We start from the raw sequence: 22,793 nt of genomic DNA on the forward strand, positions 1-22,793 counted from the left end.
AATAATAACTTATGACAGTACATTTTCTGGACTTCATTTTTGTAATCTGTGAAATGAGGGTGCTGTAGTATGAACTCTCCAAGGCTGCTTTAGTGGAAAAACTTTAACTCCTAAGGAACCTGTTGGACAAAATGTTCTTAGGTATTTTTTCACATATGAGGATTGTAGATAGAAAATGTTATGATATTATTCAGAAGAAATTTAGAATGTTTGTAAATCCACTATCAAACTATCAAAATTAAATTCCTAAAACCCCACAGCTAGCATGAGTCATTAACAACTTTAGATAACTTCTTCTGAGTTTCATGATGGGCAGTGCATCTGTGCTGATTTAATGGAAATTTTATTGAATCTAAAATTTAGAACACTGGAATTTAATCTTCATTATACAAGTCACTAAGTTACTACATTAAGCAACTTATTTAATATCTCTGAATCTGTTGACTCACATACAAAACAGACATTGTGAAAAATACATATCTAAACAACACTACCATAAAATCTAAATAAAATATGAAAGTACTTTTACACATGCTTGTTTTAGTATAATTTATATAAATCAGATAAAGTCTGTAATAGTGCTATGTAGCACCATTATGATTATTATGATACAATAAATGGAAACCAAGTTAAATATCTTGTGCAAAGTTCTTTATTTTTCTGAATTCTCATAATAGTTATTCGTAATCTGCCTATAGGACTCCTGCTGCTGCTGCTAAGTTGCTTTAGTCATGTCCGACTGTGCGACCCCATAGATGGTAGCCCACCAGGCTTCCCCGTCCCTGGGATTCTCCAGGCAAGAACACTGGAGTGGGTTGCCATTTCCTGCTCCAATGCATGAAAGTGAAGTCGCTCAATCATGTCTGACTCCTAGCGACCCCATGGACTGCAGCCTACCAGGCTCCTCCATCCATGGGATTTTCCAGGCAAGAGTACTGGAGTGGGTTGCCATTTCCTTCTGCAGTCTATAGGAGTACTGGATATTAATTAACATTTTAGTAAATAGTTAATGAACACCAACAATGTACCAAGAAATATACCAAGTGGTTAGAGAAAGCAATAATTTTCATCAATTAAGGAAAGGTTTCCAAAAAAAGGTAGCAGTTGAGAAATCCTTAAAAGGAAGGGGAGAAGTTCCATGGGGAACGTGGTGGTGGGGGTGGTGAAATTTGAAATACTGGAAACAGCAAATTAAAAAAAAAATTATTTATTTACTTATTTGGCTGCTCTGGGTCTTAGTTGCAGCATGTGGGGTCTAGCTCCCTGACCAGAAATCCGGATCGACCTTAACCCTAACCTTGCATTGGGAGGGAGGAGTCTCAGCCACTGAACCACCAGGGAAATCCCTGGTAACAGCAAGTGTTTTAACTCATAAGTTATAAGTCCTTGAAGGCAGTGACTATATGTGCTAATAATCTTTGTGTTGGTCCTACTGTTTTCACGACCTTCACTTTATGCCCCTCACAAAACTTGTAGCCTGTCATCTTTAATAAATGAATTGCATAACTGAGTGGAGGCATGCCATGCCTCTGGGGAGATTCTCTAACTTTAGCCTGTGCAACATAGTACCTCGAGGGCTTGTTGTAACAGATGATTGGGCATCACTCTCAGAGTTTGGGATTCCCTAGGTCTGAGACAGAAGGGTGAGAATTTGCCTTTCTGTAAAGGTGAAGAGGAACTCAAAAGCCTCTTGATGAAAGTGAAAGAGAAGAGTGAAAAGGTTGGCTTGAAGCTCAACATTCAGAAAACAAAGATCATGGCATGGCTTTGAAGCTCAATATTCAGAAAACAAAGATCATGGCATCTGATCCCATCACTTCATAGGAAATAGATGGAAAAACAGTGGAAACAGTGTCAGACTTTATTTTTTTGGGCTCCAAAATCACAGCAGATGCTGATTGCAGCCATGAAATTAAAAGCTGCTTACTCCTTGGAAGGAAAGTTATGACTAACCTTGATAGTATATTAAAAAGCAGAGACATTACTTTGCCAACAAAGGTCCGTCTAGTCAAGGCTATGGCTTTTCCCGTGGTCATGTATGGATGTGAGAGTTGGACTGTGAAGAAAGCTGATCGCCGAAGAATTGATGCTTTTGAACTGTGGTGTTGGAGAAGACTCTTGAGAGTCCCTTGGACTGCAAGGAGATCCAACCAGTCCATTCTAAATGAGATCAATCCTGGGTGTTCATTGGAAGGACTGATGCTAAAGCTGAAACTGCAATACTTTGGCCACCTCATGCAACGAGTTGACTCACTGGAAAAGACTCTGACGCTGGGAAAGGTTGGGGGTGGGAGGAGAAGGGGATGACAGAGAATGAGATGGCTGGATGGCATCACCGACTCTGTGGACATGAGTTAGAGTGAACTCCGGGAGTTGGTGATGGACAGGGAGGCCTGGCATGCTGTGATTCATGGGGTTGCGGAGAGTCGGACACGACTGAGCAACTGAACTGAACTGAACTGAAAGGTGATATAAAATTTCCCAGGTTACGCTAATGGATCCAGGATCTTTGGAAAGCCACTGCTTTAGAGTAATTAATATTTACATTGGTAACATTCTTGTTTTCCTCTAAGCATCCAGAAAACTTATAATTCTTGTCAAACTAAGAATCTTTTAAAAGTCTCACCCAATTTTGAGGGCAATCAAAACGTTTGGGTGTGAATCTTACTCATTTGTGCACAACTTGTAGCCTATTACAGTGACGTTTAGCAAATACAAGAGTTCAAAAATACAATATTGAATAGTGAATTGACTGAATATTGATTGAATTGATTGCAATATTGAATACTGCATTGAATACTGATTGAAATGAAATAACTGTGCAGTAAATATTAAGTTCCTTATTTAATCACCCCTTAGTAAAAAAAAAAAAAAAAGGAATGGATAATTACGATTCCTGAGTTAGAAATATGTATACCAGTATCCTTGCTTGGAGAATCCCACGGATAGAGAAGTCTGGCTGGCCACAGTCCATTCAGTTCAGTTGCTCAGTCGTGTCCGACTTTTTGCGACCCCATGAATCACAGCACGCCAGGCCTCCCTGTCCATTACCAACTCCCGGAGTTCACCCAAACCCATGTCCATTGAGTCGGCGATGCCATCCAGCCATCTCATTCTCTGTCGTCCCCGTCTCCTCCCGCCCCCAATCCCTCCCAGCATCAGAGTCTTTTCCAGTGAGTAAACTCGTCGCATGAGGTGGCCAAAGTATTGCAGTTTCAGCTTTAGCATCAGTCCTCAGGGGCACATAATCTTTGTGATGGTCCTATTTAAGTGACATGACTTAAGTGACTTAGCACTGCACATAGAAAGGGTTGTTAAAGTTAAATTCGGTTCCTCAAGTCCATTAGCAATTTTCCCTCCTGCTTTGCCTTAGATATTCGCAAGTGCAACGCACCGGAAGCCTGGTGTTGACTTGAGTCTGGATTAATATAAACATCCAACACGGTTCTTGGGACAATCAAAGCTAGTATGATCAGGTTCGGTCAGGTTCAGATAACAATCTTCCCTCCTGCCTCGCGCTGGGGCCAATGCTACCTCCTGCTGAGTCGAATCTACTCTGGCTGGAGCTGAGCTCCAGGCATCCCGACTACCGCCGGACCTTCATTTTTGCCCACTGAACACTCGAGACTTCCCGCCAAACGCGCGGGCGTACGTGTCTCGGCGCCCCAGTGGCAGGCAGGACTGCGCATGCGCGGGACCAGCGGCCGCCAGTACCCCGACGTTGCCTCGGACCGCGAGCTATGGCGGAGACGGAAGCGACCCTGCTGCGCCAGTTTCCGCTCTTTCTGCCCCAGAACCAGGCGAAAACCGTGTATGAAGGCTTCATTTCGGCTCAGGTATTCGCCCGGCTTATGCTCTTTCGCTCTGAGAGCTTTCCTTTGGCGGCGCAGCCCGGGCCCTGGAAGTCTGTGACGTAAAGGGTTAGGAGAATTGGACTTGCGGTTTTTTAGAAGGGTGGCCCGCGAGGGCTCCTCGGAGAGGAGAAGTTTGAAAATTGTGGGATGTCGCTGGAAACCCGTTCCTCGCCGCCGTTTGCACGCCTGGGCCGGGGTGGCCGCCTCCAGGAGACGCCGGGAGGGCCGCGCGCGCGACGAGAGTGGGGCGGGGCGGCGGGGGAAGCCGGCTGCGGGCCCCGCCCCTCGGCCCCGCCCCTCTCGGCCTGGCCCCTGAGTTAGCGTCGGTCGCACGTTTCAAGTCTTGAGAAAATTGGTCAGTGTTTGCTTGCCGCGATTCTTAACGTTCCCCTAGCCCCGCAAAGGTTGGAGGCCATTCAGAGGGGTGTCTACGCTCGTTCATTACATTGGTATTTCCTGCAGAAAGAACATTTTTGAGGAGAACCTCATCTTGGCTCTCTTGCCAAATCCAGTGTACCAGAGCACATCCAGTTACGGTATTTTGTAGGAACTCATGACAACCGAAATTATCTTTGCCGATTCTAGGTGGCCTCTCTTGTGGAGTTTATTACACATAGTAAACGTGTAGGGCTTTGAAGTTTACAAAGCGCTTTCCAACTACAATATCTCGCCTAATCCTCAGCCTTTTGAAGCAGAAAAAAAATTTTTCGTTTTATTGTTGAGTAAATCACGGCATAGGGAACTGGGGGGGATTAAGTTACTTGTCCTTGATCGGAACAGACTCTCTTAAACTCAGTATATCTAATTCCACTCGTAGGTTTTCCTCTACCAAGGTGCCTTAGGTTAGAATGCTGAGTATAGACTTTGCTTTCTGGACAAATTCGCCCTCTCCGCAACTAGCGCACATATTTTTTGAGGATAGGGGCCATGTTCTAGCAATTACCACATGTTTTGAAGTTTCCTCGAAACACAAGAATATCGAGTGAATTATTGAAATTCACATGCTAAATGAAAATTTTACCTATTCCTAAGATTATTAGGTGTAGAATTAATCCTAACTACACGGATTAAGAAAAGATTATAGACCACACACTTGAACTTCATTTGTTTTGAAATTCATTGTGGCCATTACAGAAAGTAGATTTCATTCAGTTCAGTTCAGTTCAGTCGCTCAGTCGTGTCCGACTGTCCGCGACCCCATGGTTTCATTACAAAAGGTTAAATTTCGTTGTTACTTCTGGAATAAGGTTAATCCACCTTTTCCTTCCCCAGTTGAAAGTATTGGTCTTGAATTACCGAGTTGAAAACTTTCACGACATTTAGAAAAGTTGAAGAGATGTTGCTTGAATCTGCTGAAGCTTCTTAGAAAACATGTAGCCATCAGTAGTCAGATTAGATGAAATTTTATTAGGATCCTTGCTTATGGCTACAATTTTCATTTTACTTGGTTTTAAGCAGCTTGTTGGAATCCTAACCTGAAGATCTTATTTAACATTGTTTTGTTTTGGTGGAGCTCGTTTTTTCTAAAAATGTTTGTCTTGTATATAATTTCAAATTTACAGAAAAATAGCAAGGATGTAGGAAAAATTTGTGTATACATTTGAGGAGATTCAAAATTTTCTATTTGCCTCATTTGATTTATTCTGAGTCTCTGTATGTGGGTGGATGTGTACACACATTATTTCCCTAAACAGTTTGAGATTAAGTTGCAGACACAGTGCTCATTTATTCCTGAATACTTGGTGTGTTTTTCAGGATAACAAGGACACACCCATAACATAGCCTCTTCAGGAACTTTAATCATCATATAATACCATTATCTAATCTGAAGTCCAAATTCAGATTTTGTTACTGTTGCCAGTTAATGTTTTTATACCCCTTCCCAGCCCCTAACCATCTGATGTAAAATGTCGCGTTACATTTAGTTGTACTGTCTCTTTAATCTGGAGTAGTTCCTTAGTCTTCCTTTGTTTTTCATGAACTTGACATTTTTGGGGTACAGGCTGGTCATTAGGTAGAATGTCCCTCAATTTAGATTTGACTTTTTCCTCATCATTAAATTCAGGTTATGCAGTTCTGACACATATGCCACAGAAAGAATATCATGTCCTTTTTAGGGCATGGGATGTCAGCAGGTCTCATTATTGATGATGTTATCTCTGATCACAGGTTTAAGGTGGCATTGGCCAGATTTTCCTCTTGTAGTTATTAAGGACTTAGAGGAAGCTACTTTGAGACATCAAACTCTTTTCCCTCCCCGCCACCTCCATTGTAGCAGCCATTGACTCTTGTTCTAGTCAGTTAATTGATGTTTCCCAATGATGATTTTCTTTCTTCTGTATTTATTATTTGGCATTCTTTGATAGAGTGACTTTCCCTTTACCATTTATTTATATCAGGCTTATGGATTTTAAAAGTAACTTATCTAATGGATTATCCTTTCTTTCCTATTTGATGTTTAAATTATCCCAGATTTGGCCAGTGAGAGAATAGTTTTCTTGATGTGTTTTTAACGATTTGCATTTTCCCCTCATTACTGTTTTAAAGGTATCCTGTAGATGCTGACATGTATGTTTTATATTTTAGAACTTAATTTTAATTTGTGATTCCCATGCACCCGGGAGTAATTTAATAGATCTAAAATTTTTGTCATTGAATGTCTTTTTTCATTTTAATTTGCTATTTCTGGTTTTATTGCACTGTGAATAAACAGTGATGTTTGTAAAAATAAAATTTTATTTATTTGTGGGTGATCTGTTTGTGATTAAAAGGTGTTTTCTCTGTTATCAGATTCTTTATCTCCCCTTGAGTAAGCTTTGGTAGTTTGTTTCCTTTGAGGATTTTCATCTAGATTTTTGAATTTATTGATTTAAAAGTTTATGTTATTCTCTTATTATCCTTTTAATGGCTTTGGGATCTGTCATGATGCTCCCTATTTTGGTTGCCTTTTGCTGTATATGACTGTTCCACACCTTAGTGCCTTAAAACAACAGACATTAAATTATCTCATCTTTTCTGTGGATTAGGAATTTGGATGTGACTCAGCTGGATGATCTTGGATCAGTGTTTCCCCTGAGATTGCAGTGAAGATGTTGGCCAGGATGTCTGTTATCTAAAGACTTGACTAGAGCTAGAAAATTTTGCTGCCAAGGTTGCTTATTCACACAGCTATAGATTAGAGGCCTCAGTTCCTCACCATGTGGACCTCTCATGGTGGTTTGCTTGACTGTCATCACAGCAGGGCAGCTGTCTTCCCCCTGAGTGACTGATAAAACAGAGAAATTAAGCAGAAAGCTGCACCGTGCTTTTTCTCTCCTAGCCTCTAAAGTTACACATTTACTTCTATTTTATTCTGTTTGTTAGAAGCAAGGTCTCAAATCCGATCCATACTCAAAAGGAGATGAGGCATCAGTGCTTTAAGGTAGAAGTGGCAAGGAAATTATGAATAAATTGTATAGATAGCTCTCATGTCCATTCCGATTGGTATTTTCTATGTCTCTCTCTTCTTTTTCCTGTTGGATTTGGATATAGACCTACAAGTCTTACTGATCTCTACAGAGAACCTACTTGGATTTTTGATTTTTCTCTGGTATTTTCTGTTTCTGTTTCATTGATTCCTGATCTTAAATTTCCTAATTTGTTTAGGTGGAAGATTAGGTCTTTGATAATGAGACCTTTTTCTTTTATAGTGTAGATACAATATTATTTATATGATGTGAATTCTGTTAAATTTTTTGGATCTCACTTTATGATGTTGAATATGGTTTATTTTGGTAATGTTCTGTGTATACTTGAAAAAAGAATGTATATCATGCTGCTGTTGGGTAGCTGCTGCTGCTGCTGCATTGCTTCAGGTGTGTCCCACTCTGTGCAACCCCATGGACTGCAGCCTACCAGGCTCCTGCCCTTATGGGATTTTCCAGGCAAGAGGGCTGGAGTGGGTTTGCCATTGCCTTCTCCGGCTGTTGGGTAGAGTGTTCTATAAATGTCAGGTCAGATTTGTTCATAATGCTATTTAAGTTTTGTGTATTTTTACTGAGTTTCTGTAGTTGTTCAATTAAAGAAAGGGGGTATTGAAATTTCCAACTGCATTCAGTTTGTTCAGTTGCTCAGTCTTGTCCGACTCTTTGCAACCCCATGAAGCGCAGCACTCCAGGCCTCCCTGTCCATCAGCAACTCCTGGAGTTTACCCAAATTCATGTCCATTGAGTTGGTGATGCCATCCAACCATCTCATCCTCTGCCATCCCATTCTCCTCCTGCCCTCAACCTTTCCCAGCATCAGTCTTTTCAGATTACTCAGCTTTTCACATTAGGTGGCCAAAGGAGTTTCAGCTTCAACGTCAGTCCTTCCAATGAGCATCCAGGACTGATCTCCTTTAGGATGGACTGGTTGGATCTCCTTGCAGTACAAGGGACTCTCAAGAGTCTTCTCCAACACCGCAGTTCAAAAGCATCAATTCTTTGGCACTCAGCTTTCTTTATAGTGCAACTCTCAAATCCATACATGACAAGATGGACCTTTGTTGACAAAGTGATGGCTCTGCTTTTTAATATGCTGTCTAGGTTGGTCATGACTTTCCTTCCAAGGAGTAAGCGTCTTTTAATTTCATGGCTGCAATCACCATCTGCAGTGATTTTGGAGTGCCCAAAAATAAAGTCAGCCACTGTTTCCACTGTTTCCCCATATATTTGCCATGAAGTGTTGTGACTGGATGCCATGATCTCAGTTTTGTGAACTTTAAGCCAACTTTTTCACTCTCTCCTTAAGGGTGGTATCATCTGCATATCTGAGGTTATGGATTTCTCCTGGCAATCTTGATTCCAGCTTGTGCCTCCTCCAGCCCAGCATTTCTCAAGATGTACTCTGCATATAAGTTAAATAAGCAGAATGACAATATATGGCCTTGACTTACTCCTTTTCCTGTTTGGAAACAGTCCGTTGTTCCATGTCCAGTTCTAACTATTGCTACCTGACCTGCATACAGGTTTCTCAAGAGGCAGGTCGGGTGGTCTGGTCTTCCCATCTCTTGAAGAATTTTCCACAGTTTCTTGTGATCCACACAGTCTAAGGCTTTGGCACAGTCAATAAAGCAGAAATAGATGTTTTTTTGGAACTCTCTTGCTTTTTCGATGATCCAGTGGATGTTGGCAGTTTGATCTCTGGTTTTGCCTTTACTAAAACCAGCTTCAACATCTGGAAGTTCACGGATCACATAATGCTGAAGCCTGGCTTGAAATATTTTAAACATTACTTTACTAGTGTATGAGGTGAGTACTATTGGGCGGTAGTGTGAGCATTCTTTGGCACTGCCTGCTACATTAGTCCAGCTCTATCTGCAGGGGTACATTCCAAGGCCCTAGTGGATGCCTGAAACTGGATAGTACCAAACCCTATTTGTACTGTTTTTTACAATATATGCATACCTCTGATAAGGTGAAAAAAAGAGAAGCAAAAAGCAAAGGAGAAAAGGAAAGATATAAGCATCTGAATGCAGAGTTCCAAAGAATAGCAAGGAGAGAAAAGAAACCATTCCTCAGTGATCAATGCAAAGAAATAGAGGAAAACAACAGAACAGGAAAAACAAGAGATCTCTTCAAGAAAATTAGAGATTCCAAGGGAACATTTCATGCAAAGATGGGCTCGATAAAGGACAGAAATGGTATGGACCTAACAGAAGCAGAAGATATTAAGAAGAGGTGGCAAGAATACACAGAAGAACTGTACAAAAAAGATCTTCACGACCAAGATAGTCACGATAACGTGATCCCTGACCTAGAGCCAGACATCTTGGAATGTGAAGTCAAGTGGGCCTTAGAAAGCGTCACTACGAACAAAGCTAGTGGAGGTGATGGAATTCCAGTTGAGCTATTTCAAGTCTTGAAAGATGATGCTGTGAAAGTGCTACACTCAATATGCCAGCAAATTTGGAAAACTCGGCAGTGGCCACAGGACTGGAAAAGGTCAGTCTTCATTCCAATCCCAAAGAAAGGCAATGCCAAAGAATGCTCAAACTACCACACAATTGCACTCATCTCACACGCTAGTAAAGTCATGCTCAAAATCCTCCAAGCCAGGCTTCAGCAATATGTGAACCGTGAACTCCCAGATGTTCAAGCAGGTTTTAGAAAAGGCAGAGGAACCAGAGATCAAATTGCCAACATCCCCTGGATCATGGAGAAAGCAAGAGAGTTCCAGAAAAACATCTATTTCTGCTTCATTGACTATGCCAAAGCCTTTGACTGTGTGGATCACAATAAACTGTGGAAAATTCTGAAAGAGATGGGAAGACCAGACCACCTGACCTGCCTCTTGAGAAACTTGTATGCAGGTCAGGAAGCAACAGTCAGAACTGTACATGGAACAACAGACTGGTTCCAAATAGGAAAAGGAGTACGTCAAGGCTGTTTATTGTCACCTTGCTTATTTAACTTATATGCAGAGTACATCATGAGGAACGCTGGGCTGGAAGAAGCACAAGCTGGAATCAAGATTGCTGGGAGAAATATCAATCACCTCAGATATGCAGATGATACTACCCTTATGGCAGAAAGTGAAGAGGAACTCAAAAGCCTCTTGATGAAAGTGAAAGAGGAGAGTGAAAAGGTTGGCTTGAAGCTCAACATTTAGAAAACAAAGATCACGGCATCTGGTCCCATCACTTCATGGGAAATAGATGGAAAAACAGTGGAAACAGTGTCAGACTTTATTTTTTTGGGCTCCAAAATCACTGTGGATGCTGATTGCAATGAAATTAAAAGATGCTTACTCCTTGGAAGAAAAGTTATGACCAGCCTTGATAGTACATTAAAAAGCAGAGACATTACTTTGCCAACCAAGGTCCGTCTAGTCAAGGCTATGGTTTTTCCCATGGTCATGTATGGATGTGAGAGTTGGACTGTGAAGAAAGCTGATCGCCGAAGAATTGATGCTTTTGAACTGTGGTGTTGGAGAAGACTCTTGAGAGTCCCTTGGACTGCAAGGAGATCCAACCAGTCCATTCTAAAGGAGATCGATCCTGGGTGTTCATTGGAAGGACTGATGCTAAAGCTGAAACTGCAATACTTTGGCTACCTCATGCGATGAGTTGACTCACTGGAAAAGACTCTGATGCTGGGAAAGGTTGGGGGCGGGAGGAGAAGGGGACGACCGAGAATGAGATGGCTGGATGGCATCACCGACTCGATGGACATGAGTTTGAGTGAACTCCAGGAGTTGGTGATGGACAGGGAGGCCTGGCGTGCTGTGATTCATGGGGTCGCGGAGAGTCGGACACGACTGAGCAACTGAACTGAACTGAACTGATAGAGTTCAACTTATAAATTAGACACAGTTAGAGAATATAAAAATTACCATCTTCCTTACTCTTACATTTAAGGGTCAATGTTAAGTAAAATGTGGCTTCCCTGGTAGCTCAACTTGTAAACAATCTGCCTGAAACGCAGAAGACCCCAGTTTGATTCTTGAATGGGAATGATCCCTGGAGAAGGGATAGACTACTCACTCCTGTATTCTTGCTCTTCCCTAGTGGCTCAGATGGCAAAGAATCCATCTGCCATGCGGAAGACCTGGGTTCAGTCCCTGAGTTGGAAAGATCCCCTGGAGGAGGGCATGGCAACCCACTCCAGTGTTCTTGCCTGGAAAATCCCTACGTACAGAGGAGCCTGGCAGGCTACAGTCCATGGGATCACAACGGGTCAGACACAACTAAGCACAGCACAGCAGCATTAAGTAAAATAAGGATTATTTGAAAACAAAAACTGAGATATTAGGACAGTCGATCTTATAATTGAGACAGCTATTAAGTGACTAACAGGCTGATACCCTGGACAGAGTGTGATTCACATCCTGGATGGGATGCAGTGTGGCAGCACAAGATTCTGTCACACTACTCAGAATAGTACACAATTAAAAACTTATGTTTATTTCTGAAATTTTTTATTTAATATTTTCAGTGGGTCACAGGTAATTGAAACTAGAGAAAGTAAAACTGGATAAAGAGGGACTGCGTTATATTTGTTTTTTTCTATTGCTGCTTTCATTTTTGTCATTTTTTTCTTCATGTACTTTGAAGTTCTTTAGGTACATAAACTTTTAGGATTGTAAGTACTCTTTCTGAACTGACTCCTTTATGATTCTGAAATTATCCTTTTTATCCTTGGTATTAATGTTTGGAATCTTGGAATCTATATTTTTGGATTCTGATAGTATATTTTTTTGGGTTATTGTGGCATGGACTCTTTTTTCATTAGTGTGACATGGACTCTCATTTCATTCTTTTTTCATTTATTCTTATTTTTCTCTTTATGTTTAATTTAACGTGTATTTATTTTGGGCCATGCTTTTTTATCCAATCTGATAATCATTGTTTTTTATTTGGGGTTGTGTAACCCTTTTCATCTAATATGATTGTTGATATGGTTGTGTGTAAACCTAATATCTAGCTGTTTACTTTTTATTTGTTTTGTTATTTTTTTAATATTTTTCCTAATTTCTGCATTTTACTTTAGTTGAGTTCTTTTTCTATAATGTATCTCTTCTGTCAGCTTTTTCCGTGTTTTTTTTTTTCCCTTAAATAGTTGCTATATTACTTTTGTGTCTCCTTTTTAATGTTTGCTCTAGGGTTTACAATATGCATCTTTAACTTACCGTAGTCTACTTTCAAGTATATCTCTTCCCTTATAGTTTAAGAATCTTACAGTGGTTTACTTGTATCTTTCATCTCCTGGTTTTTGTGCTGTTGTGATATATTTTATTTCTGTTTATCTTATAACCTTGCCAATACACTGTTAATTTTCTTTTAAGCAACCAATTAGCTGTTTTAAATTAATAGACTTATTTTTTAAGAACAGTTTAGATTTATAGAAAAATTGAGCAAGTGGTAAAAGGAGTTCTTATGTACCATCTCCTTCCCCACACAGTTTGTCCAGTTATTAACATCTCCCATTAGTATGATATAATTGCTACAATTAATGAGCCGATATTGGTACATTATTATTAACTCATGAGAAGGAAATGGTAGCCCACTCTACTGTTCTTGCCTAGAGAATTCCATGGACAGAGGAACCTGGTGAGCTGCAGTCAGTGGGGTCTCAGAGAGTCAGACATGACTGAGCACGCATGCATTATTAACTTGGGTCCATTTGTTGTTGTTTAGGTCGCCAAGTCATGTCTGTCTCTTTGTGACCCCTTGCACTGCAGCATGTCAGGCTTTCCTGTCCTAACTCAGGTCCAGACTGTATTCATATTTTCTTTGTTTTTACTTAATATTTTTCTGTTCTGGATTTTGATCCAAGATGCCATGTTATTTTTTCTCTTTAGGCTTCTCTTCAGTTCAGTTCAGTTCATTCGCTCAGTCATGTCTGACTCTTTGCGACCCTATGGACTGCAGCAAGCCAGGCTTCCCTGTCCATCACCAACTCCCAGAGCTTGCTCAAACTCACGTCCAATGAGTCGGTGATGCCATCCCACCATCTCATCCTCTGTCATCCCCTTCTCCTCCTGCCTTCAATCTTTCCCAGCATCAGGGTCTCTTCCAGTGAGTCAGTTTTTCACATCAGGTGCCCGAAGGATTGGAGTTGCAGCTTCAACATCAGTCCTTCCAATGAATATTCAGGACTGATTTCCTTTGGGATGGACTGGTTGGATCTCCTTGCAGTCCAAGAGACTCTCAAGAGTCTTCTCCAACACCACAGTTCAAAAGCAGCGATTCTTCAGCACTCAGCTTTCTTTATAGTCCAACTCTCACATTCATACATGACTACTGGAAAAACCATAGCCTTGACTAGATTGACCTTTGTTGGCAAAGTAACGTCTCTTCTTTTTAAGATGCTGTCTAGGTTTGTCATAGCTTTTCTTCCAAGGAGCAAGTGTCTTTTAATTTCAGGGCTGTAGTCACCAAGTGCAGTGATTTTGGAGCCCCCCAAAATAAAGTCTCTCACTGTTTCCTTTGTTTCCCCATTTATTTGCCATGAAGGCTTCTGTGAGCTGTGATAATTTCTTAGACCTTCCTTGTCTTTGATGATTCTGACTCCTTTATGATTTTGAAATGACCGTTTTAATTGTGGAATTCTAGTCAAGCTCTAGTAGGATTTGCCTTGTTTTTTAGTGATTAGGCTTTATGGGTTTTTGAGAGAAACATCGCAAAGTTTAGATACCATTTCATCACATCATATTAAGGGTACCTATTATCAACATGATTTACGATTGTTGAAGTTGACCTTGATCACTTGGCTGAAGTTGTGTTTGTAGGCTTCCCTACTGGGAAGTCGCTTTTTTTCCCCACCCTTTTCCATACTGTATTCTTTGGAAGGAAGTCACTATGAGCAGCATTATTAAGAAGTGGGGAATTATCCTGCCTACCTTTTCAAGTGGAGTATCTATATACAGTTGACCCTTGAATAATGCAAGGCTTAAGGGTGCTAAACCTTGTGGACTTGAAAATCCATGTATAACTTTATAGTCTGCTTTTTCTGTCCATGGTTCTGCATCTGTGAAATCAGCCAAGTGCAAATTGTATAGTACTGCAGTGTGTAGTTATTGTAAAAAGAAAAATCTATGTATAAGTGGGCCTGAACAATTCAAACTCATGTTGTTCAAAAGTCAGTTGTAATTTATCTGGAATTCTTCTGTATGGGAGATTAATTTCTCCATTTCTTAATTCCAATTCTCCATTTCTTAATTTATATCAGTATGGACATACAGATATTTTATATTTTGAATTATATTCTAGCACTATATTATTTGTTGTTTAACTTATTCCAGCTTTGGCACAATTAATTATGCTCAGAAAACAAAGATCATGGCATCTGGTCCCATCACTTCATGGGAAATAGATGGGGAAACAGTGGAAACAGTGTCAGACTTTATTTTTTGGGGCTCAAAAATCACTCCAGATGCTGATTGCAGCCAGGAAATAAAAAGACGCTTACTCCTTGGAAGGAAAGTTATGACCAACCTAGATAGCATATTAAAAATCAGAGATATTACTTTGCCAACAAAGGTCGATCTAGTCAAGGCTGTGGTTTTTCCCGTGGTCATGTATGGATGTGAGAGTTGGACTGTGAAGAAAGCTGATCACCGAAGAATTGATGCTTTTGAACTGTGGTGTTGGAGAAGACTCTTGAGAGTCCCATGGACTACAAGGAAATCCAACCAGTCCATTCTAGAGGAGATCAATCCTGGGTGTTCGTTGGTAGGCCTGATGCTAAAGCTGAAACTGCAATACTTTGGCTACCTCATGCGATGAGTTGACTCACTGGAAAAGACTCTGATGCTGGGAGGGGTTGGGGGCAGGAGGAGAAGGGGACGACAGAGAATGAGATGGCTGGATGGCATCACTGACTCTGTGGACATGAGTTTGAGTGTACTCCGGGAGTTGGTGATGGACAGGGAGGCCTGGTGTGCTGTGATTCATGGGGTCGCAGAGAGTCGGACACGACTGAGCGACTGAACTGAAAGAGATTTTTAAAAATAAGAAAAAGGTCTTTTATATTTATCTGTATATTTACCATTCTAATACTCTTTGTTGTGTATCCAGGTTTCCATCTTGTTTACTTGGTCGTTATTGTTGTTTAGTCACTCAGTCACGTCCAAGTCTTTGCTACCCGTGGACTCATTTACTTTCTTTCTAAACTTCTTCCTTTAACATTTTTTGTAGTGCATGTCTGCTAGTGATGAATTCTTCAGCTATTTTATGTCTCAAAAGTTGTTTGGCCTTTTGAAAGTTACTTTCACTGGATATAAAGCTCTAGGTTGACTTTTTGTTTTAGTGCTTTAGCAGTTTTGTTTCATTGTCTTGTTTTATTATGTATGAGAAAGCTCTACTTTTTATCTTTGATTCTCTGTAAATATATTGTTTTTCTTTGGCTGTTAATATTTTTCTCATTTGTTTCTGTCAATTTGATTGTGATATTCCTTGGTACAGTTTTTTTCATGTTTTTCCTTCATAGGGTTTATTGTGCTTTTTGGATCTGTATTTTCCTTTACTTTGGAAAAGCTTCAGCCATTATTTCTTCAAAAAGTTTTTTGTTCCTTCCTGCTTCCTATGTTGGGGACTCCAAACACATGCGTATTAAGCCACTTTAAGTTGTTCCATAATTCACTGATTTTTTTTTTTCTTTTTTCCAGTCAATTTCTCTGCTTTCTTTGGATGTTCTACTTCTGTCTTTTCAGGTACACAAATATATTTTTTCCAGGGTTTAATCTGCTGTTAATAACTGCATTGTAGCATATTTTTCATCTCAGACATTTTATTTTTCATCTCTTCAACTTGGGTCTTTTTGTTTTTTTGTGTCTATTTAGCATACTGATGCTTTCCTCTACCTTCTTGAACATACATAATACAGTTATAACTGCTTAAGTATGGGAGGGGAAGCTCTATCATCTGCCATTTTTATATTTGTTTCTGTTGATTTTTCTCTTTTTAATCTTATTTGCTTGTTTCTTTGCATACCTGGTATATTTTGATTGGTTGACATACATTGTGCATTCCACTGGTTGTATGAAATTTTTGTTCTCTTGAATATATTTGATTTCAAAGAACCAGCTCATTTGAAAAGACCTTGATGCTGGGAAAGATTGAGAGCAGGAGGAGACAGGGGCAACAAGTAGAGATGGTTGGATGGCATCACCTACTCAATGGACATGAGTTTGAGCAAATTTTGGAAGATAGTGAAAAGCACGGAAGCCTGGCAGGGAAGTTCTTGGGGTGGCAAGGAGTTGGACACAACTTAGTGACTGAGTTACAACCAGTAAATTACTTGGAAACAGCAAATCTTTCCAAGGTTTGCTTTTAAGCTTTGTTAAGACTCTGATGCTGGGAAAGGTTGGGGACGGGAGGAGAAGGGGACGACGGAGAATGAGATGACTGGATGGCATCACCGACTCTGTGGACATGAGTTTGAGTGTACTCCGGGAGTTGGTGATGGACAGGGAGGCCTGGCGTGCTGTGATTCATGGGGTCGCGGAGAGTCGGACACGACTGAGCGACTGAACTGAACTGAACTAAGCTGAAACAGAAAAGACTTGAGCCTAGAGATTTGGTTGTACCACTGAGACAACACTCATGTGAGTACTGTTTAATAGCTCTTATAGTGCAAGGTTTTCCACTCTGGTTGGTTAGAACATGATTTCTTTTAGCCTTGTGTGAGTGCCTTGAGATATTGTCTTATCTCCCCATCTTTAGGTAGTCTTCTCACATCCTGTGGCAATCAGTACTCAGCTGAAGAAACCTTTTTAGGAATTCTCTGAAGTTCTGTAGAATTTTTCTCTGTGTATTTCTCTCCTCTTTTGTACTGTATCTTGTAAATTCTACATGCCTTGGCCTCCCCTTACTCATGCCTGTCTTCTCAAATAATAGAAAATGTTAGGCTCTATTTGGTTCTTCGTCCTTGCCCCGCGGCCTAAAAATTCTCCAGGCTGGCTAATTACAGAGACTTTTCTCCTTTGTTTCCCTTCTTTCAGGGGTCATTGTCCTGTGCTGCCTGTTGTTTGATGTCTTAAAATCATTGTTTGAAATATTTTGTCCAATCTTGTAGTTAACACGGGAAGGTAAATCCTTCCCTGTTGTTCCATTATATAAACTAAAGGACATTCCCTTTCAGCTTCCTAAAGGTATACTGAATTATATATTATTCAGTGAGCATTTTCACTCAGATTATTAAAAGTTTGTTCCACTGTGGCCTTTTAAAGTCTTGTTTTAAGATGTCTGGTACCAGTGTTATTCTATTTCCCATATGTTATTTGATCTTACTGGTTTTTTTTTTTTGCTTGTGTTCCACTTCAGTTGCTTATCTGAGATGGTCTTTAATTTTTTCTCATTTGGTCATTTCTTACCTTTTTGTCTTTTATGAAATTTTTATTCTTCTTTGAACAGCTCTTAATTTATCCTTCCATTTTAATATTATTTTGCCTTTTTTTCCCTTCAGTTTCTATTGTGAGGTTTTAAAATTTCTGAATCTGGGTGCAAATGCTCACCAAATAATGTTTAATTCAGTATTGTAATTTGTTTATGCCTTGTGATTTTTGTTTATGTTGAGGGACTGTCATCACCTGAAATGTCTCAGTTCTTATTTTTTTAAAATGTATTTATTTATTTTATTTGGAGGACAATTACTTTACAGTATTGTGGTGGTTTTTGCCATACATCAGTGTGAACCAGCCATAGGTATACATAATGTCCCCTCCATCCTGTATCCCCCTCCCACCTCTCTCTCCACATTTTGTTTTTGTCTCATAGTAGCTTAGCAGGTCATAGTAATATGCAGGTCAAGAAGCAACAGTTAGAACTGGACATGGAACAACAGACTGGTTCCAAATAGGAAAAGGAGTACGTCAAGGCTGTATATTGTCACCCTGCTTATTTAACTTATATGCATGCAGTGTACATCATGTGAAATGCTGGACTGGATGAGGCACAACCTGGAATCAAAGATTGCTGGGAGAAATATCAATAACCTCAGATATGCAGATGACACCACCCTTATGGCAGAAAGTGAAGAGGAACTAAAAAGCCTCTTGAGGAAAGTGAAAGAGAACAAAAAAGTTGGCTTCAAACTCAACATTCACAAAACTAAGACCATGGCATCCGGTCTCATCACCTCATGGCAAATAGATGGGGAAACAATGGAAACAGTGACTGACTTTATTTTTTGGGGCTCCAAAATCACTGCAGATGGTGACTGCATCCATGAAATTAAAAAACACTTGCTCCTTGGAAGAAAAGCTATGACAAACCTAGACAGCATCTTAAAAAGTAGAGGCATTACTTGCCAACAAAGGTCCATCTAGTCAAAGCTATGGTTTTTCTAGTAGTCATGTATGGATGTGAGAGTTGGACTGTAAACTTCGTCTGAGTGCCGAAGAATTGGTGCTTTGAAACTGTGGTGTTGGAGGACTCTTGAGAGTCTCTTGAACTACAAGGAGATCCAACCAGTCCAACCTAGAGGAAATCAGTCCTAAATTTTCATTGGAAGGCCTGTTGCTGAAGCTGAAACTCCAATCCTTTGGCTACCTGATGCAGAGAACTGACTCATTGGAAAAGACCCTGATGCTGGGAAAGATTGAAGGCAGAAGGGGATGACAGAGGATGAGATGTTTGGATGGCATCACCGAGTCAATGGACATGAGTTTGAGCAAGCTCCGGGAATTGGTGATGGGGTCGCAGAGTCGGATATGACTGAGCTACTGAACTGAACTGAGCTTAGCATTGATGGAGACATTATTTTTGTGTTTGTCAACCATTGGCTGTAGTAATTTGTTAAATTCCTCAAGAGTACCCTCTTTTGATCTATATAGCAAGGAAATCCTAAAAAGGAATCTATGTATATGTATGGCTGATTGATTTTTCTGTATAGCAGAAACTGATACAGCAGTGTAAAACAACTATACTATAATTTTAAAAAGTACTGTCTTCTGTCTGCAAAATGCAGTTTACTTTATGGATGTTTTTTTTTGGTAGTGTTGGAGGAAGAATCCAGCGTTTTTAATGTTATGTAAGAGCCTCAGTTTCCCATAGTTGGTACTTTTTCCTCCTAACACCATTTCCAAAGGATAGTCCTTTTACCATCTTCTACTTTTACAATTCTTATCCAAGATGAGATCCTTGACTTTTATGTTGCTAATTCTTTATTTTTCACATATAATCTAATCCCCTCTTCTGTTTTTTTTTTTATTTTTATTTACTGAATCCCCCAGCTCTCTCAAAGGACTTGATGTAGGAGACCCAGGATGGAAGGCACTGAAAAGTGGTTTGTATTTTTCTTCTTACAGGCAGTTTTGAACATTATGCTATTCTCTTTCTTCTGCCTCTGCCTAAGATTGGATTTTTGTGGTTCTATTTGCTCTTAATTTTGATGTACATATTTTTTGGGAATGGTATGTAGAGAGATTCAGATTTAGGCAACTATCGATACTTTTGTTTGCTGTAAATTTGAAAATTTTTCATGAGAGCAGTTAACATTTTTTTCCCTATGATTTAACTAAAACAAGATAATTTTAGACATTTTCTTAAATCAAAGTATTATGGCATGTGACATGGCATTTGACTTTTAAAATGGTTGGATTTTGCAAATAAGGGACTTTGGAATTTTATTATTTTACATAACAGATGAGTAGTTTTACTATTTTTCATGTAAATTTTGAGTTCCAGATTGTTCTTACACCTATGTGTGGGATGTCTATAAAGTTAGGTTAAGGTTACTACATAATACTTTTTAGTGGTTTAATGAAAGAGTGAATTATTGTTACTTGACCTTTTGAAAAGGTCAGTAGTACATTTTGTTTCATTTTTTTAAAGGACATTTAAATGTAATGAAAGTCAGAACTGCAATATTACCATGAAAGTAAAGGTTATGGGGTACATTTAATTGTGTTCCTCTATTTTTGAAACTGCTTTGAGGGAGATTCTGATAAAATTCTCGTGGTAATTGTTTTTCAAGAATTTTATTACTCTTTTTCATTTTATACTGTTGGAGTAAAAGATTATATTTCTGTTTGTCTTTTTCTGCTTACCTTTGCTTAGATTTCATGTGTATTATGCTATTTAAGGTACAAAGTTTAAGCTGCTTATCCATTCACTTTCTCAAGAAAGTAAAACAGTATATTTCTCAGAGAACTGTCCTTCTTTCCTTAGAAAGACTTTTGAGTAAACTTTAGTCTTTTCAGATTATAGTTAATGAATACTTAAAATAATAGTGTTTCAAGGATTTTATTTATTAAAGGTCTGCAAGTGTGGGGGGAACTATATATACTCTGATTTATGAAAATATTTCTCAGATGTATGTATATTAAGATTATTTAAATATATTTTCACTTTATTAAAATTTGGAAAACTACAAATATGGGGTATGTCATGATTTTTTCTTCTCTATTCAAATAAGTTGGAAGGAATTTCTTTTTTCTTGAATTTATTTCCTAAGAAATAACATTTAAATTTCTCCTTTGTGTCTGCATAACAATTTGTTAGTATTTCTTATATATGTGAATGACTTTTTCTTTAAAAACAAAATCCTGTCTCAGTGTTTTGATTATCTATTAATCACAAAAGTTTCTGACATATTTTTGAATTATTTTCCCTCAAATACACTATTTTGTTGCTTATATTTTAACAAGTATTTAATAAAGTTCATCAGTTCAGTTCAGTTCAGTTCAGTCGCTCAGTCGTGTCCGACTCTCCGCGACCCCATGAATCACAGCACGCCAGGCCTCCCTGTCCATCACCAACTCCCGGAGTACACTCAAACTCATGTCCACAGAGTCGGTGATGCCATCCAGCCATCTCATTCTCCGTCGTCCCCTTCTCCTCCCGCCCCCAACCTTTCCCAGCATCAGAGTCTTTTCCAGTGAGTCAACTCGTCTCATGAGGTGGCCAAAGTATTGGAGTTTCAGCTTTAGCATCAGTCCCTCCAATGAACATCCAGGATTGATCTCCTTTAGAATGGACTGGTTGGATCTCCTTGCAGTATAAGGGACTCTCAAGAGTCTTCTCCAACACCACAGTTCAAAAGCATCGATTCTTCGGCGATCAGCTTTCTTCACAGTCCAACTCTCACATCCATACATGACCACGGGAAAAACCATTGCCTTGACTACACGGACCTTGGTCGGCAAAGTAATGTCTCTGCTTTTTAATATACTATCAAGGTTGGTCATAACTTTCCTTCCAAGGAGCAAGCGTCTTTTAATTTCATGGCTGCAATCAGCATCTGCAGTGATTTTGGAGCCCAAAAAAACAAAGTCTGACACTGTTTCCACTGTTTTTCCATCTATTTCCCATGAAGTGATGGGACCAGATGCCATGATCTTTGTTTTCTGAATGTTGAGCTTCAAGCCAACCTTTTCACTCTCCTCTTTCACTTTCATCAAGAGGCTTTTGAGTTCCTCTTCACTTTCTGCCATAAGGGTAGTGTCATCTGCATATCTGAGGTTATTGATATTTCTCCCAGCAATCTTGATACCTTTTAGGAAATACAGGAAATTGTTGCCTTTTTTATGTGGTTCTGATTTTCTCTTAATTTGAGTGAACCTTTTTAATATTTTCCACAGGGAAGAGATTTTCACCTTAAACTTTTGCTGCCCCAAGACTTACAGCTGAGGAATGCAAGGTAATGTAGTGTTTTGTTATATATTCTACAGGTATCTTGGTGGGATGGGCAGTCACGTCTGTATAAGCTGATTCTGTTAGAGTTCTGCTTATTAATTAGTTGACCAGAAGCATTTCTGATTTTTGCAAATCAGTGTGCTTTTTAAATGATATTCTGTGGTGTTGAAGTGCTCTTCAACAGCAACACAGTCTAATTTACTTTTTATTTAAAGCAGTAAAGAACAAGTGAAAATATTTGGAGAATAGAAAATTATTAGAAAACTTTGTTTCCAGCTTTTGACTGATATTAATTATGTGTATGTTCAGGCATGGGGAGCCCCAAAACATCAGTTCTGCCCTGATAGAAATTAGGTGTCAGCATGGGCTATAAGTATTGACAGCCCGTCAAGGAATATCAAGAGATGAGAATAGAAATTTAGGTAGTGAGTAAAATCTAATTTTTGTTCCAAAATTTTTCTGAGGATAGAAAGGGAAGAAGAATCCAGTTACGAGTAGAACTGACAGGATTTTGTGACTGATCAGAAGTGGGAGACAAGAGGAGTGGGGGATTCTTTGCAAATTCCTAACTCAGATCACTAAGCTAGAGAAGAGGTCACTGATGGAAGAAGTTGAAGGGGAATTGTTTGAAGGCATATCGGATGTGAAGTATGAAGAGGAGATTTTAGTAGGTAGTATTGTTTTGGTGGGGAACTTAAGCATGAAGCTTGGAGTGGAGATGTGTGTAGAAGTCACAGTAGGCATGGGATTTGGGGCCATGAATGTGGATAGGTTTTCTTGCATGGATAAGAGTGAGAAGAGAAAGCCAGTGACATAATCTTGAGGGCATAACAACATTT

The 22,793-nt window shown here is 39.5% G+C and overlaps 1 protein-coding gene across 6 annotated transcripts in view; it reads left to right on the forward strand.

The window, feature by feature from the left end:
* Positions 1-3,671: 3,671 nt before the first annotated feature.
* FANCL (FA complementation group L) overlaps positions 3,672-22,793 on the forward strand; it is a 102,513-nt gene continuing 83,391 nt past the window's right edge. For 2 of the 6 annotated variants that reach the window (XM_088841431.1, XM_088841434.1), the window contains exons 1-2: positions 3,675-3,836; positions 21,900-21,958. In XM_088841431.1, coding sequence (XP_088697557.1) covers positions 3,741-3,836; positions 21,900-21,958 — 155 coding nt within the window. In that variant the 5' untranslated portion in view covers positions 3,675-3,740. Of the gene's footprint in view, positions 3,837-19,550; positions 19,604-21,899; positions 21,959-22,793 lie in introns of all 6 variants that reach the window. The other 4 variants (XM_088841433.1, XM_088841429.1, XM_088841432.1 and 1 more) reach the window with 4 other exon arrangements.

The sequence above is a fragment of the Moschus berezovskii genome, chromosome 11 (genome assembly GCF_049115385.1).
Source record: "Moschus berezovskii isolate FMDL1 chromosome 11, NW_MosBer_1.0, whole genome shotgun sequence".
NCBI classification, from domain to species: Eukaryota; Metazoa; Chordata; class Mammalia; order Artiodactyla; family Moschidae; genus Moschus; species Moschus berezovskii.